This window comes from Pipra filicauda, unplaced genomic scaffold (assembly GCF_003945595.2).
Source record: "Pipra filicauda isolate LSUMZ 115617 unplaced genomic scaffold, ASM394559v2 scaffold319_size1146426_pilon, whole genome shotgun sequence".
In the NCBI taxonomy this organism is placed as follows: domain Eukaryota; kingdom Metazoa; phylum Chordata; class Aves; order Passeriformes; family Pipridae; genus Pipra; species Pipra filicauda.
Window position 1 is genome coordinate 622,035 of NW_024104442.1, and position 16,113 is coordinate 638,147.

Genomic DNA, 16,113 nt, shown 5'->3' on the forward strand with positions numbered 1-16,113 from the left:
TTTGGATAACAGCTACTACTGTATTCATGGATAAATCTTCTCAAGTGCAGCCTAAGGGCAGGAGGAAGGGAAGCTTTTAACAGTTTCCAATTGTGTGATACTGTTGTGAAAGAATTACAGTGAAACTCTTCCCATGCAGAGACATTCTGAACAGTAGGGTTACCTATTTTGGTACATAAAGGGGAAACTGTCCGGTTTTGGACTATTCTATTGGTAGAGATTTAGGATCAGGCCAAAACCTGATATAATCAAGGACACTGGTTCCTGGGGCTGCCCTGTAGATGCTGACTCTGTGTTAGTGGCTGTTAATGGTGACTAAGTCACAACTTTGTGGTTGGGCAGAAGATTGGGAGTCAGCCCAGAAGGTCCTTTTTCTGGCTGTCCATGGGCTGTGCCACCACCAACAAACAGGATGATCCTTTTCTTTGTCTTAAAAGGTCCTGACTTGATCAGTCAGGCTTAGAGTCAGGTTAACTCAAGGCTCACAGGTCCCCAGAAGGCCACAGTCTAACTCAGGAACTCAAGCTCAGTCTGGTTGGGCCTGGATAGCTGCTACCCAGCTTCTCAGGAATTCTGACTTCAGCTTTTCCTAAGCCCAGGATGGGTGTTTTGAGGCACAGCAGCAGCCAGCTGTACCTGCCAGCAGGCAGAATGTGGGGCTGGCTGTGCCCAAACCTGGGCTGAACTTGTTCTTGGGCTTGGGAGACAGATACAGCTTGTTCTCTTCTCTGTTTGATTCACCCGTAGGATCAGCATTATACTCACTTATCTTACAAAGCATCAGTCTTAGAGAACAGAGATTAGTACCTGGCTTTATAACAAACCTCCTGCTCAACTTTCTAAGTAATTTAAAGGAATTTGGTTCCACTCAGCACGTGGTGTGTGCTACAGCCTCCCTTGTGCCAACATCCTCAAGGCAGGGAGGGTTCAAGGTGTCACGGGCAGGTGTCCTTCCAGTCCCCTCCTCCCCGTGCTGGGACAGGATGTCCCATAAAATAAGATTTACCAGGTTTTTGCTCCTTCAGATCACAGGACTTCATTCTTTCCCTGTTTTTTGTGATGTCAGCTTTGAAAAGCTAAAGAAAGAGATCAGCAATGTCTTCTGGGGCTGCAGACCTTTTGGATATGCCCTGTTGTGTATTTGCACAGGAGAAGCAGGGCAGCAGCTGGAAATCTCGGGATTTGGACCTGTCTCAGGACACAGGTCCAAGCTCACCCAGTGCTCCCTTATCTTGAGTTAAGCCATTTCTTCAGCACCACCGTGTGCTGAGGGGTGGCCATTGCAATTCTGCTTCAGAGGGACTTGGGGGCAGGATTCCGATTATCCCTGAAGGTCTCTGTACTCTTGGGGACATCAGGATGATTTTGTCTTGGGACAATAAGTTCTGTGTGCTCCTTGTGAAAAAAGTCTGTTTATAAACACCATGAGGTCTGATCCCTCATCCAAAGGGAGGCACTGTTCCTGCAGTTTCTGGGAGTTCTGGTTAATGGAGCTTAATATTTGCGTGTGATCTAGATTTGGAAAGATTACTTTTCATCTGTTATCTGAAAAATCCCCTCTCACTCCTGGGAAAAAACTAAATTGGAAAATCAAGACTTACTCATGGTGGCTGTGCTAATTTATTGCTAAAATTCCTTATATTTGGAAATATCCCAAAGATCTCCTGCTGCTTAAATAATGCAATGACACAACGTCACTGGATTTCTGTTGGGTTTTTCAATCTGGTTGGTTTTCCATTGAAGTTCTGAAAATCATTCTATATAGTGGGTGGTAAACAAGTGGGAGCATTTCTGGCAATGTGCAAAGGGGTAGGAGACCACGCAGGGAATATTTCTGGCTTTCTTCCTCAGCCCTCCTAGAGATGAGAGTTCCCGTAGCACATCCTGCAGCTGCTCTGTTGAGCTTTTTGCAGTATGTTTGTGTTTTTATTTCAATAAGGATGTGTATTTCCTTTGCAAAGAAGGTGTGTGAGTGGAGTAGAGGTTGTCCTTGTGGTGTTGGGTGAAAAGAAAAGAGAGTCAGTTGTAGCACAGACAAACACATCCATCTGGTGTGTCTGTTGCTTGGGGAGCAGCCCTGGATGTGGGAGACACCCAGTGCTGGGAGAGGATGTGGGACTGTCACTGTGAGTGTGTGGCACAGGGCCCTGGATCTGCTGCTTTCTGCCTCAGCTGAGAGGGTCTGGCAGCTGGGGTTTGACTGGTAATTCCTCACCTTCAGCCATCTGGACATAATCCCACAGGTAGAGTGTTTCTCCTTCCCCCTCCTTTGCATTTCAAGTGCAATTCTCTGCTCTAGTCAAGTTTTGCAACAGCAGAATTTGTAACTGCTGGGCTGGGGCATAATTGGAAGAGAAAGCTCGTCTGCTCTTGTGTCTCTGTGAATCTGTGAGCCCAGGTCTTTGCATCAGTGACCCCCCCTCTCCCGCCCCTGCACGGAGCTCTTTCCTCCACCCCTCCTCTGACAAGGCAGCTGAGGAGCAGTGCTTTCGTTTGTCTCCAAGGTGGGAGGCTGTAGCGAAGAGCTGAGTAACTTGGAGACCTCAAATTAAGAATGATTCACAGAACACTGCGTGTGTTTCAAAGCCAATGTGTCTGAAATCTGAATGGGGAGGGAGGGGGAAGGGGGCACTTCAGCACTTGGGTTTTCAAGCTGACAAACCCTGCACAAAGGGTGGGTGGAAGGGCTCAGGGGGGTGTGGGGAGGAGGGGATAGCAGCCACGGGGAGCTGAGTGGGGTTTGGAGGGGCCATACCCTTGTGATCTGTGTGAAATGTATAAATAGTCTGTCCATCCCAGACTGTCCTGCGGGCACTCTGCTGCTGGGCGTGGGCTGATGTCCTCCGGTGAGATCCGTGGAAGGCAAACACACTTTGCAGGGACACACATCTCCAGGTCATGCTCAGTAATGATCCAAGCAGCTCTACAGTTTCAAAAGCAAAGCAGGATACAAGGAATAATGTTGGCGTGTGGAATGACGTGAACTGCAGGACCGTGACAAAGCAGTCCAGGAGAGTAGGTGGAGTGACTAAAAGTGAATGTAGATCCCTGGACCCTAAACAGAAAACAGTGAAACACTGTGAAAATAGTGCAACAACAACTATGTACAGGAGAGAAGTGATTCAAATCATGTCCACATCAGAGTTTAGCCCCCAAAGCAAACCTGGTGCTCTGTGTTGCTGTGGCTTCTGCACCCAGTGCTGTGTCATTTTAACCTACACAAAGCACTATCAGTCCTTGCTTTGTAGGTTGTGTGGCAATAAAAGTAACTCCCCAAAATAATTGAGCATCATTTAGTACTTTTCTTCTGAGTCATAAGAAAAGAACCGTGTGACTGTTTCCTCCCCTACAAGCCTCATGTGAATGTTAACTTTGAAACCTAATTAAGTGCCGAGTGTCGTGTTATCTGCATAATGCTGGTCACTGTGAGGCTGTGGAGAGAAGGCAGAAATGAAGACCCTGAGAAAGGAATTTGAAAGTAATAAAGAAAAAAAGAAAAAAGGATCAATTGGAAGAAAAAAGAGGGGGGGAAAGGGACAGAAACTGCACAGAGAGCATTGCTCTTTGTTATACCAAGCTCACACAAAACAGAGACTGGTGATCCTCTCTCCTGTGAGGAAAGGCTGGGACAGTTGGAGTTGTTCAGCCCAGAGAAGAGAAGGCTCCAAGGAGACCTGAGAGCCCCTTCCAGTGCCTAAAGGGGCTCCAGGAGAGCTGGAGAGGGACTGGGGACAAGGGCCTGGAGGGGCAGGGCAAGGGGGAATGACTTCCCACTGCCAGAGGGCAGGGTTAGATGGGATATTGGGAAGGAATTCTTCCCTGTGAGGGTGGTGAGGCCCTGGCACAGGTTGCCCAGAGAAGCTGTGGCTGCCCCATCCCTGGAAGTGTCCAAGGCCAGGTTGGACGGGGCTTGGAGCAACCTGGGCTAGTGGAAAGTGTCCCTGCCCATGGCAGGGGGTGGGATGAGATGAGCTTTGAGGTCCCTTCCAACCCAAACCATTCAGTGATTCTATGATTGGTAATACTGGGATCTGTGCAGCAGTTACACCATGTTGTGTTGTTGCCCTGCACACAAAACTACCTTGGCTCCTCTCTGCTGGAGGCTCAGGGCATTGTGCAAGCCCAGTGATGTATCCCAAAGCACAGGCTGGAATCAGGATTGCCTTGTGGTTTCCTTGGAAGAGCAAGGCACGTGGTTTGACAGAGTGGAAATGGGAGGTTGGCTTGTCTGCTTTAGATGTCTTGGTCTGGCAAAGCTCCTTAATTCTGTTAACCTTTCAGAGAGTCCTTAACATCTAATCATCGTCTCTGCTTGCACAGCCTTAACTGTGCACTGAGTGTTTTGCATGGATTTGGGATGCTGGCCTGCCTGCTGCATGGCAAAGGCAAAAGGGGACATTCCCATGTGTTTCTGCAGGGTGCTGAAGTTTTGGCCTTTGTCTTTCTTATGGAGCAAACTCTCAACTTGTGAGCAGCTGGGACATCGCCTGCAGCACCTCCAGGTCATCAGCAGCAACAAGAAGGCTCAAACCCAGACTCAGCTGATGAGGTATGGGGTACGTGGAAAGTCATGTGTGTCTTTGCTCTATTCCTGTCTCCCTTGGGGAGCCCAAACCATGGATCCCATGCTCACACAGCACTATGGGGTCATCACTGCACCCCTTGCTCTACTCCTTTTTCCCAAGCCTTGGAAAGGTAACTGGGATATTGCCCCCCAAAAGCTTGTCCTGCACCCATGTGTGAGTGCTTTGCTCTCACAACTCCCACAAACTCATTGCTTTCCTGTGTGCTGCTGTGAACCAAAAACTGCCATCAGTGTTCAGTGGCACTTTCCATAAGAGCAGAAAGGTTTAAATGTTCCTTTCTTTCACCCACTCTTTTGGGGAACCTTTTCTTGCAAAAACTCTGACGGCAGTAACAAAAGTGTAAGAGAAAAGGCAAACATGCAGCACAGTGAGTGGAACAGAGCAGAGATCTGAGACAGATATTGAATGCCCTGCGGCCCTTCCACAGCCAGTCTTGTTCTGTGTGCTTCTCTGATCCTGCAGTAATAGACTCCCAGGGAACACTTAAAATAGATTAGCAGATTTGAAGACCAAAAGTAACTGCAATTGTTTAATCTGATTTCCTGAATAACTCACGTCATAAAATTTCATTCAGAAACTCCAGCAGGGAAGGGGGAACTCAGCAGTCCTTCTGGGTTTGTGTATGAACCCAGAAACACTATTTATTGCCTTGAGTTGGGAAACCATCTGATCTCAACGTGGATGCTCTAAGTGCTGGTGCCCTCAGGGCTGGTAATTGGTAAATGCCCCTGAGTACATCTCTACCTTTCAGTCTAACATTCCTCTTTGTAGCTTCAATCCAGTCTTTGCTCCCTACTAAAAAAGGTTTTGTGGTGTGGCAGACTCTGAGTGGCTCCATGTTTAGAATCACAGAATCACAGACTATCCTGAGTTGGAAGGGCCCCACAGGGATCATCCATCCAACTCCTGGCCCTGCACAGACACCCCAACAATCCCACCCTGGCCCTGGGAGCATTGTCCTTGAGCTCTGTCAGCCTTGGGGCCGTGCCCACTGCCCTGGGGAGCCTGGGCAGTGCCCAACCAGCCTCTGGGGGAAGAACCTTTTCCTGAGATCCAACCTGAGCCTGCCCTGACACAGCTCCAGCCATTCCCTGGGTCCTGTCACTGGTCACAGAGCAGAGATCAGAGCTGCCCCTCCACTGCCCCTCATGAAGAAGGTGCAGACTGCCATGAGGTCTCCCCTCAGTCTTCCTTCTCCTGGCTGAACACAGAAGGAACAGCACAGCAGGGAAGGTCAAAAGGTCCCTACAGTGTTCCTCTTCACTGGGTTGTCCTGTTGTCCCTGGGACATTAGAGATGCAATGTAAGCAAAGCCAACAGTTGTCTTTGAAACATTAAACACTGTCCTTCCTTTTTCTCTAACACTGTTTCTCGTTCTCCTGCATTCAGGAAAGCCAACATCTTTGTCTCTCTACTGATTGATGTGGCCCTGGGGATCCTGCTGATGTCCTGGCTCTACAGGAAGAACCGAATTGGTCACCTTGCTGACACTCTCATCCCCGTGGCTGACGTAAGTCTGGCCAAGGCTGTTCCTCTTTCACCTGCTCTGGGTGCTGAGCAGCTCTCGATGCCTGGGGTAGTTGGAAGGAGGCAGTGCCTCCCACACAAGGGTTTCAGAGTCCTGTCTGAAGTCATGCAAATTAGGTCTCCTCGAGAACAGTGAAATCTTCAATCAAGCCTGTTGGGGCTGCTCAAAAAGAACACAGTTCTGCTTTGCATGTGCTGTGCATGGTAATTAGGTGTTTACTGGAGGGCTGCTCCAGGTCCTGAAGGAACAATTATGGCTTGGACAGCTCTGCAGCTGCAGGTTGAGTGGTTATGGAGTCACAGTACTTTTATTTTGTTCTTGAGTCAACAGAAAGTGTCCTCAGATTGTTTGGGGGGAAACAAAGCTGTAACTTGGGCTGAATCTGATAAACTGCTGAAAAGTCAGACTTGATAAGCAGTGCAGCTGTGCTTGAGAAAGGAGTTTCATGGGGAAGTCCAAAGGCTTTGGCTGGTCAGGGTACAAACACCTGAAATCCTGCCTAAGAGCTCTGGGATACAGAGGCTAAACTAGGAAAACTTGCTGCGTCTTGTGATTCTGTCAAACATAGCTCCTCTTGCCCACGAAGATCTCTCAGCATCAGCAGAAATTCATGAGGAGCAAGTCTGACTCACACTGTCCTGCTCTTCTGGTGGCTCATTTTAGGTGCAGAGCTCCAATATATCTGTTTAGTGGCAATAAGGAACATATAATGTACTTCAGAAGCTGGAGACCAGACCACTAATCTGAGGTCAGCTCTGTCTTAAGAGCTTCTGTGCCTTGGGAATACAAGTGCAGCCAATTTTGAGCCCTGCCATGCAGCTGCACAGCCTAATCCTTTCTCTGCCCACTTTTCTTTCATTTCTGAGTGGATCTTTCCATTGGTTTCTTTCTAGCAGCTGGAGAGCATCTTCTCTCTGCTCTTTCTCCAGCTTCTTGATTCTGATTAGAGAATTCCAGCAGCAGTTTATCTTTCCTACTTATGCTGCATTTCCTGAGAAGGGCTCCCATTTCCCTTCATGATGATCTGCTTGGTCTGTGTCTAACCCTTTAATTGTTGCAAGCCATCAATCTCTGATCATGACATGCTGTGCTTTCACAAAGTGTGTATGGAGTGTCCAGCATAGCTGTGGATCACGATTATTGCTATTCTTCTTATCTTCCATAGTCAAACTTTCAAGGATAGCATGTTTTAAGGATTGCTGCAGCCACTGTTCACCAGCAGTGGTGGGTAGAAAGGACCACATTTCCTGCAGGAGCTACACCCTACAAATATTTTTCTAAGCCTTATTCCTAAGTCTTTTCCTTACAACTGGAGAAGTTTAGGTTCCCTAGAGCTCTCTCTATGCGATTATTGTAAGTGCCCAGCTCTCAGAAATCTGATTTCTTAACAAGTCTGCAGGGAAGTGGCTTTGGCTGCGTTCCTGGTGGCACAGGAGGCTCCGGGAGGGATTCCATCTGCCCAGTGTCTTTGGCAGATGGACACTCTCTGTGCTCCAGGTATGTCCAACCCCAGCACCTGTCCTGGACAGGCTGGCTTCTGAGGTTGCTTGTTTGTTCCTCTCTCAGTAATTTAGCTCACCTGTCACTCAGCTCATGCATCAGTGTCAGTTATCTCCACAGGCCTCCTACGTGTGTGGACTTGGTTACCTGGCTGTCACCAGGAGCTGTTTGCTTTCCTTCCTGGAAGTGCTGACTCCTCCGTGTGTGGGGGGCCCTGATAGCCAGTCAGTGCCTTTCTTCCCTGTTTATCCAGGCTTATCAGTTCGGGCCACTCACAACTCTCCTTACTTCCCAGCCTTACTTTCTTCTTTCAGGCATATTAGGCTGTGGACACAAAATCATTTGGAGTCCTTTTACTGCCTTTGCTGGGCATTGATTTATATGCATATTCTGCAGGCCTTAAAAATGCAGATCTGAGTGATCCCAAAATATACCGATGACTTCAGCATGTGCTGTGCAAGCCAGCTCCGCTTCTTTTCCAGTATGACAGCAAAATCTCCCCTTAGCCATTCAGCAGTAGGTTTCCTCTGTGCTGCTGAGTGTCCATCTGGAATGCATTATTCCCGTCACTGGGGCTTTCTCAAGTGCTTGTGTTTTGCCAAGTTCAGTAACAGAGCTCCTGTTCCTTCCCTAAAGCTCCTTCTCTTCTGCTTTTGAGCTGTGCCCCAGATCTGCTGATGGCATTGGCCTTACACTTCTGTGTGTTAGTAAATAGAATATTGGATATATCATTTGCCCCAGAGGGTGGTGGGGCACTGAACAGGCTCCCCAGGACAGTGGGCACAGCACCAAGGCTGACAGAGCTCCAGGAGTGTTGGGACAACACTCTCAGGGACAGGGTGGGATTGTCGGGGTGTCCCATGCAAGGCAGGGTCCTTGTTGGTCCTTTCCCGCTCAGGGTATTCCCTGATTCTATTATAATATGATTATTATGTACTCTAATATATTATAAATCATACATAACCTTATTTTAACCTCACTGATTTTCCTATTGACAAACTAACCTTATATAACATATAACCTCATTGGTTTGATTGATTGATTTTAATATTGACAAAATTACAGCTGTGTGGAGCCTGGATAAACTGCTCATTTTTTTGCCTAGCAGACATCTCTCTGGAAGGAGGGAGGTCCAGGTATATTTTGGAGGTCCAGGGGTATTTTGACTCTCAGCACAGGTCACACAGTCAGCTGCTGCCAGGAGGCTCAATCCCTGTTCCCTGGCCATCATTCCTCATCCCCTGATGAAATGGTTCTCAAATCAGCACTTAGCTGGCAATTGTTGATGCTGCACAAGGCATCCCACTCTCACAGCTTGAGGAGCTGTGCTGTGCTGGCTGTAATAACAAGTTGCTTTTGTCAGGCAGTGAGGCAGATGTGATTCACAGACACCCAGGGAGCCACTGGCAAGGAGCTGTGTGCAGTACCAAGGACTGATTTTGGAGAGGCTTTCAAATCCAAGAATGGAAAATGGGAATAATCTTCTCTCTGTAGGTGCCCACACAACTCCTACCTTCCTCCTTCCCCTTGATCCCACCAGGCTTGCCAGTGGTTGTCCCTTTTCCACGACAGCCTTTTTTCAGAAATACCTGACTCAAAGCACTACACTCGCTTATAAACTACCTTCTGTTTCTTTTTTACCTCCTTCATCTCTTTGATCCTCACCGATGTCTCTTTTTCTAAAGCTGTAATCTCTTTGAAACAGTTAAATATTTATCATGGATCGTGCCTCCAAAAGCCTTACTGGGGCTGGGAGATAATTGGATGTACATTCCTACTCAGCCTTGTTCCGCTGATGCATAAACAAAGCAAGCAGAGAGAACACTTCCTGGAAAATATTTATAGATGGTAACTTGTAAAATAGTGTGTCTTAGAGCCCCAAACACCTGCAGCAGACACAGGCAGGGGTGTCTGGCAGCGAGAGCTTTGGCTCTGTGTGCTCCAACCTGCAGCAGGTAGAGCCGTTAAGGCTTCAAGGTCATCAAATCCCACAATCAACCAGCACCACCACTGTGTTCAGCACTAGAGCATGTCCACAAGTGCCACATCCACATGCTTTTTGAACACTTCCAGGGATGGGGACTCCACCACTGCTCTGGGCAGCTGTGTCAGGGCCTGACTACCCTTTCCATGAAGAAATTTTCCCAATATCCAACCTAAACCTCCCCTGGCATAGCTTGAGGCTGTTTCCTCTTGTCCTGTCCCTTGTTCCCTGGGAGCAGAGCCTGACCCCCCCCAACTCCCCGCTCCTGTCAGGGAGTTGTGAGAATGAGAAGGTCCCCCCTGAGCCTCCTTTTCTCCAGGCTGAGCCCCTCCAGCTCCCTCAGCTGCTCCTGCTGCTCCAGCCCCTTCCCCAGCTCTGTTCCCTTCCCTGAAGCATCAGTGGATTTCCCGGTGCCCTGTGTGCCCTTATCCATGTCACATCACCATCAGTCCCTCTGCCTATGGAAACGAGAAAGAGAATGACAGTAAAGGGAATATTTCCACAGTGAGCTCATCTAACCCTTGTTAGCTTCAGTCTCTCTCCAGTTTGGTCGTGTCCCTGCACCCTGTTATGAAACACTTCAACCCACTGTGTGTGATTTATTAATACTGCCCACATTCAGTATTCATGACTGCAGGAGGAGAATTGGCCTCCCAGTCACCTTTTCTGATTCTCCTGGCTATCGATCAATCCTAAAATATCTGTTTGGAAAACAATCTCCAAGGTTATGCCTTGGGACTATGCTTTGGGAAGGCTTGCCCAGGTAAATAACAGCAAGATAGGGCACCTTCCCAGGGCTACGTGCCCCTGTCAGGGTTTAGCAGCACCTCTGGGACTGGCAGCCTCCAGAAATACTGCCTGCTGAAAACCAACCTTGCTGAAGGACTGCTTTCAAGCATTTAAATATTTCATTAAAATCCCCAAATGCTTTTTCTAAGTTACCAGTCCAACACTTTAAATATTAAACCCAGTCTATTTATAAAGCAGCAAACGCTTCCCAGCCACAGAGGTGAGTTCCATGGGATCCAATCAGTCCTGACTTGCAGTGAGACAGAGGAAAAATGGAGGGAACAGAAAGACAGCCTTTTGAAGAAGTTAGAGATGGAGCCATTAATTTTGCCACTGCACTGAAAGTAAATATTTACAAACTCATTTTGCCAGGATCTTGGTTGGTTGGTTAATAAAGAAAATGGAATCGTTCCTTGGAAACAATTTCCTTGTAGGGAAATTATTCATATGAATGATGGGGAAAGTAGGCTGCAGTACTTGAGGGAGTGTGGTTTGGTGGTTCTACGTGTGGGCAGTTTTCAGTGCCCTTCACTTGCGTGGACTTAACTGTCAGTGGGATTTTTGGAGGTAGAAGGCTTTTCCTCACGATCTGTTCGTGTGGGACAATGTCAGAGGTCCCTTCTTCCAGGTATGTTCCCCAGCTCCTTGCTGAAGGTTACCACTCTCAGCTACCTCAGTTCACAGCCTGTAAATGAAGTTCACCTCTGGTTTCAGCTCAGGGGAGTAGGGCAGGTGAGAAGCACCAAGCAGCAGAGCCACTGCAAGGGGAGTGTGGAGTAGTGGGGTGGAGAGAGAAAATCAATAAATAACATCAGCCTGAGATGAAATCACCAGAAACTGTGAGTCAAAGCCCCCTGTGAAGGGTCTGGAGCACAAGTTTGAGGTAAGGAATAACAATCCCAGAGCTGTGTTTTGGTTTGTTCTGCTGCATTGAAGTGGCAGCACACAGGGCAGGGGGGAACATGTTCTGGAGCTCAGCACCAGAGTCCCTTGGGAGCTGCACCTCCAGTCCTGGGACAGTGTTGGTCCCTCATAACAAGAAAGCTATGGAGGGTCTGGAGCATGTCCAGGGAAGGGAACAGAGCTGGGGAAGGGGCTGGAGCAGCAGGAGGGGCTGAGGGAGCTGGGGGGGCTCAGCCTGGAGAAAAGGAGGCTCAGGGGGGACCTTCTGGCTCTGCAACTCCCTGACAGGAGGGGGGAGCTGGGAGGGGTCAGGCTCTGCTCCCAGGGAACAAGGGACAGGGTGAGAGGAAATGGCCTCACGTTGTGCCAGGAGAGGTTTAAATTGGATATTGGGAAAACTTTTTCACGGAAAGGGTGGTCAGGCCCTGGCACAGCTGCCCAGGGCAGAGGTGGAGTCCTCATTCCTGGAGGGACTTAAAAGATGTGGATGTGGCACTTGGGGATGTGGGTTAGTGGTGGCCTTGGCCATATTAGGTTAATGGTTGGACTTGTTGATCTTAGAGGTCTTTTCCAACTATAATGGTCTCTGATTCTGTGATTTGGGGACAAGCTCCATTAGTGTTTTTCATCAGTGATTCAGAGGTTGCTTTGTTTCAGGAATGCCATAGGTACCTCTCCATGGAGCCTCCAGAGAGACACAAGAGTGATAGGCAAGAGTAGTGCTATAAGCAGGGCTAATTTTGCCTAGTACACCACAGAGTATCAAGAAATTTTGTGTATGAAATACATTTATATAATCATGTTTTCTACCCTGCACTAAACACATAAAGGTTGTTCGTAAAAATTCACTGCACTGCCATCTTCCCCCCTTTTACAATCCTGGCAGCCTTCCCCAAGCTCAGCTCTGACTTTTTAGTTGACTGTCTCCAGAAGTCCATTTGTGCACCAGCATTTGCCATCTATTTCCAGAACTCTCATTTGACACTGTGCAAGTCTACCAGAGGTGACACAGTTTCATGTTCCCAGCACTGAGACCATGGAAGCAGTTCAGGTTCCTCTCAGCTGTTGTGTTTGAGTCAGTAAGGAGTCAGTGAAGGTGCAGTTCTGATTTGACTGGTCGGCTATAAAGTAGTTGTTTGGATTTTTTTCCGTGGGTTTGAAGGTTGTGGTAAGAATCCTTTGAGGGGGCAGCACTAACAGTGCACAGTTCCTGTTTGGTGTGGTAGCACTGTTTTATCTCCAGTCCCTACTTCCCTGTGTTTGCAGCATGTAGCTGAGGAGCTCCAGGACCTGCTCCAGTGGCTGATGGGAGCCCCAGCTGGACTGAAAATGAACCGAGCTCTGGATCAGGTTCTGGGCCGCTTCTTCCTCTACCACATCCATCTCTGGATTAGTAAGTGCAGTTGTTTAACTTCCCAGCCTCCCTTTTCATCTCTTTCCTCTGAGTGTTTAATGTTTGCCTGGAGGTGAGTAATGAATCAAAATGTTCTTCTGCAAGTACAGACTTGTCTTTGAGTCTTCCTGCTGTGGGAACTGAAGCCAAAGTTGGATTCCCACACAAGGAAATCATGCACATTAAGCAAAGTGCTGGTATTGATGCTCTGCAAGAAGTGCAGATCACCATGGAGCTTTCTTGGTGTCACTGGTGGTGGGTGTCCAAGGGAAGGCACCTCTACAAGGTCTGACACAGCGTTTACATGGAAGGCAGCTGATGGGGTAGGGATGAGGAATGTGCAGGGATGCAAACACCAGCCCTGTTCTATTCCCAACTTGAGCTTAGTGCAATTTCATTTCAGGTTCCCCCTTGAAATAACACCCCCCTTCTGTCCTTGGTGGAGGAGTACAGTCATGATGGACATGAACCCCATAGTTATTATACTGCTTTACTTTGCTCACCAATCAAGTATGGTCTTGTTTGTGTGACTTTGCCCCACTTTAGCGATGAGACTGTTTCTCCACACTGTTTTGTTTTATAAAAGCCATATGGGGTGGCTTTTGTGGGAAGGGCAGGAAAATAGAAATGGTTGCAGTAAATGATGATGTGTGCAGTTAAAAATGTACTTGAGAACCCAGACACAGGTGTAGAAAATCAAATGTTCCATCCCTGAAAGTGTTCAAGATCAGGTTGGATGGGGCTTGGAGCAACCTCGTCTAGTGGAAGGTGCCCATGGAAGGGGATGGAACAAGATGGGCTTTAAGGTCCCTTCTGACCCAAACCGTGCCATGCTGATTCTATGAATCACATGTGGAGCAAGTGGCTGCTCTGTTCAAGGTAAGTGTATCCTCCCCTTCCTCACAGAGCTGCCACACCTCGACAGAAACCTTGGCTGAAAGAGAGTTTTAGTTGGCCCTCCTAAAAAGGAGGTGACATCTAAAGGAGCTTTCCAGCTTCACTTCCATGTTTTCACGGCTCTGGTTTCCGGAGCAGTGTTCTAGAGTAGGGGGAATCAGACTTTTGAGAGTGCCAGGAGGATGTGACACCGACCCTCTGCCGTGTCCACCAGGCTACATCCACCTGATGTCGCCCTTCATCGAGATGATCCTGTGGTATGTGGGGCTGTCAGCCTGTCTGGGCCTCACCGTGGCTCTGTGCATCCTCTCCGACATCATCGCGCTCCTCACCTTCCACATCTACTGCTTCTACGTCTACGGGGCCCGGTGAGTCCTTCCCTCCTCGCTTTGGCTGGGGACAAGGGCCACAGAGCCCTCAGGCCTACCTTCAGTTGGTGGAGCATTCAGTCCTGGTGGAGTGCTTTTCAATTCACAGTTTAACCAGCAATTAATTTATTAATTCTTTTATGCTGGTAGAAATGGTGGCCACAGTAGTACAAGCAACCTGTCTTTCAGTTCTCCTGTGTTTAAATATTTATTTATCGTGGTAGTGACCTGGAAAAATAGAACTATATGACAGGCAGAGGACAGGAAAGCTGTTCTCCCCATCCCTTTGATTCAGCCTTATAGTTCTCTCCTCAGTTGCACCCTGCCCAGTGATTTGGAGGGGAACTGGAGGAGAGGAGGAGGAGAGGGGAACTCTCGTAGCTCTGGAGAAGTCCCAGAGTCCCTGTGTCTTCACTGCTGCAGAGGTTCTTGTGGAGCACAGTTGCCAGGTTTGGGATTACAGCATGGCTGTGACACCATCCTGGTGTCACATTTGTCTGGACCTCCTGGAGAGCCCTGTGGCCTGAGAGCTGGGGGAGTGCAGGGGGCTTTGGGGCACATCTAAGGCATGTTGAGGTTCCTGTGCAAGGAGTGCCCATCACTGTGCTCTGTTCCTGCCTCCTTAGCATGTGCTGCACCAAGGAGTCACTCAGGCCATGGGACAACAGCTGAGCCTGACAGGGAGGTGGGATACAATAAATAAAGGACCTTTAGGCTTATAAGGTACAGAATGGTCATTGTCCCTCCCCACGCTTTACACTGCAAACAACAGAAGAAATAGTAAGTCTTTAGATGAGTAGTTTAGGGAATGGTTGGAAATATTGAGACATCATTTATGAGTCAGGTCTGTTGTGAGCACAGGGCTTACACTCAAAATCATGTCAGTGATGGGGGATCTCTTCCCAACACCTCTAACTACTGGAATCTCTGTGCTGGTCTGTGAGGAGTGGCCTTGCTTCTCCTAATTGTGTAGAGAGTGGAAGTAGGAAAAGCATTTTCTCAGCTGATTGCTCTTCCCTCGAGCTGCAGGGAGCCAACCAACCCACCTCGTGTTTGTCAGGAGTACAGAGAGCTCTGTGTTACCTTGGCACTGGCACTGAGCTGCCTTGCTGAGCCAGGTGCCCCCATGGAGAGCCAGGAAGGGACAGCAGTCACCCACAGCCACCACAGCTCCTTGAGTTCCCACAGCTGCTGGAAGAATTTGCTGGTTCAGGTGCCGATGAAGCCCAAGATCCCCTTGTGAAGCAAACCAGAGAGTGAAAGGAGAGCAGGCAAGTGTGTGCAGGCAGCCAGGGCAGGTGGGGCAGGTGCCACCACAGCAACACCCGCTTGGTGTCAACGTTAGGGTGTGCAGAGAGTGCGTGGCCTCAGTCAGAGCCACGGGCAGGTGTGTCCCAGAACCTGGAGGAGCCTTCCTGGGCACCCTCCTGCCCGGGCGTCAGTGCAGGGAGCTGTGCCTGCAGTCTGGGGGCACCCTGCCAGTTCCTGGAAGCAGCTGGTGTTCCTCAATCCTAGAGATTCCTCTCTTGGATGAGACTCCTTACCTCTGCTTTCACAAAGCTGATGTGAAATCTGAGCAGCCTCCATGCCTTAGCTACTCTGGTTTACCAGTCTGGCTTTTGTGGCTCAGGCTTTCTCAGGCTCAGTTTTGCCCCACAGGTTGGCTGTGTCCCCTTTCTTTACATCCCTGTATGTTGGCACTTCTGCCCAGGGCTCTTTGTGCCTCTTCTCCATCCCAGAAGCCCTTTATTCCTTGATGTTATTCCATAGAGGGATGTCCGTTTCACGTCCCTTGCCATGCCAAGTTTCCCTCCTCATTGCCATTTTTCTGGGAGGGAAGTAGCTCCAAGTGTCATAGCACCAAGTTCATGAATCCTGAGGAAGGGATGCAGTAGGGGCCACCAGCCATTTCCTTGATCTCTTCCCCCTCTTCAGGATGTTTGGAGCTGTGGGTTACTAGAGGAGGCACAGGGGATCCAGTCCTCTCTCTTGTCTCTGTGCTGCAGAGGCAAAATTGCATTGCATTGACTCAAGGAAGGGGGTCAGACCTTGGCCAGCCCTGCCATGGGAGGGTGTGAAGAAATGAGGGGAAGGGACAGATCTGAACTGGGGACACACAGATGAGCCTGGGGGAATGAGCTTGCTGCTTCTTTTCATAGAATCAT

At 48.8% G+C, this 16,113-nt stretch overlaps 1 protein-coding gene across 3 annotated transcripts in view; it reads left to right on the forward strand.

The window, feature by feature from the left end:
• Nucleotides 1–16,113, forward strand: part of PIGQ (phosphatidylinositol glycan anchor biosynthesis class Q) — a 39,909-nt gene that overhangs the window by 5,861 nt on the left and 17,935 nt on the right. For 2 of the 3 annotated variants that reach the window (XM_027737947.2, XM_039383627.1), the window contains exons 3-6: nucleotides 4,418–4,549; nucleotides 5,976–6,096; nucleotides 12,557–12,683; nucleotides 13,795–13,948. In XM_027737947.2, the coding sequence (XP_027593748.1) occupies nucleotides 4,418–4,549; nucleotides 5,976–6,096; nucleotides 12,557–12,683; nucleotides 13,795–13,948 (534 nt within the window). Of the gene's footprint in view, nucleotides 1–4,417; nucleotides 4,550–5,975; nucleotides 6,097–12,556; nucleotides 12,684–13,794; nucleotides 13,949–14,977; nucleotides 15,220–16,113 lie in introns of all 3 variants that reach the window. The other variant, XM_039383628.1, reaches the window with a different exon arrangement.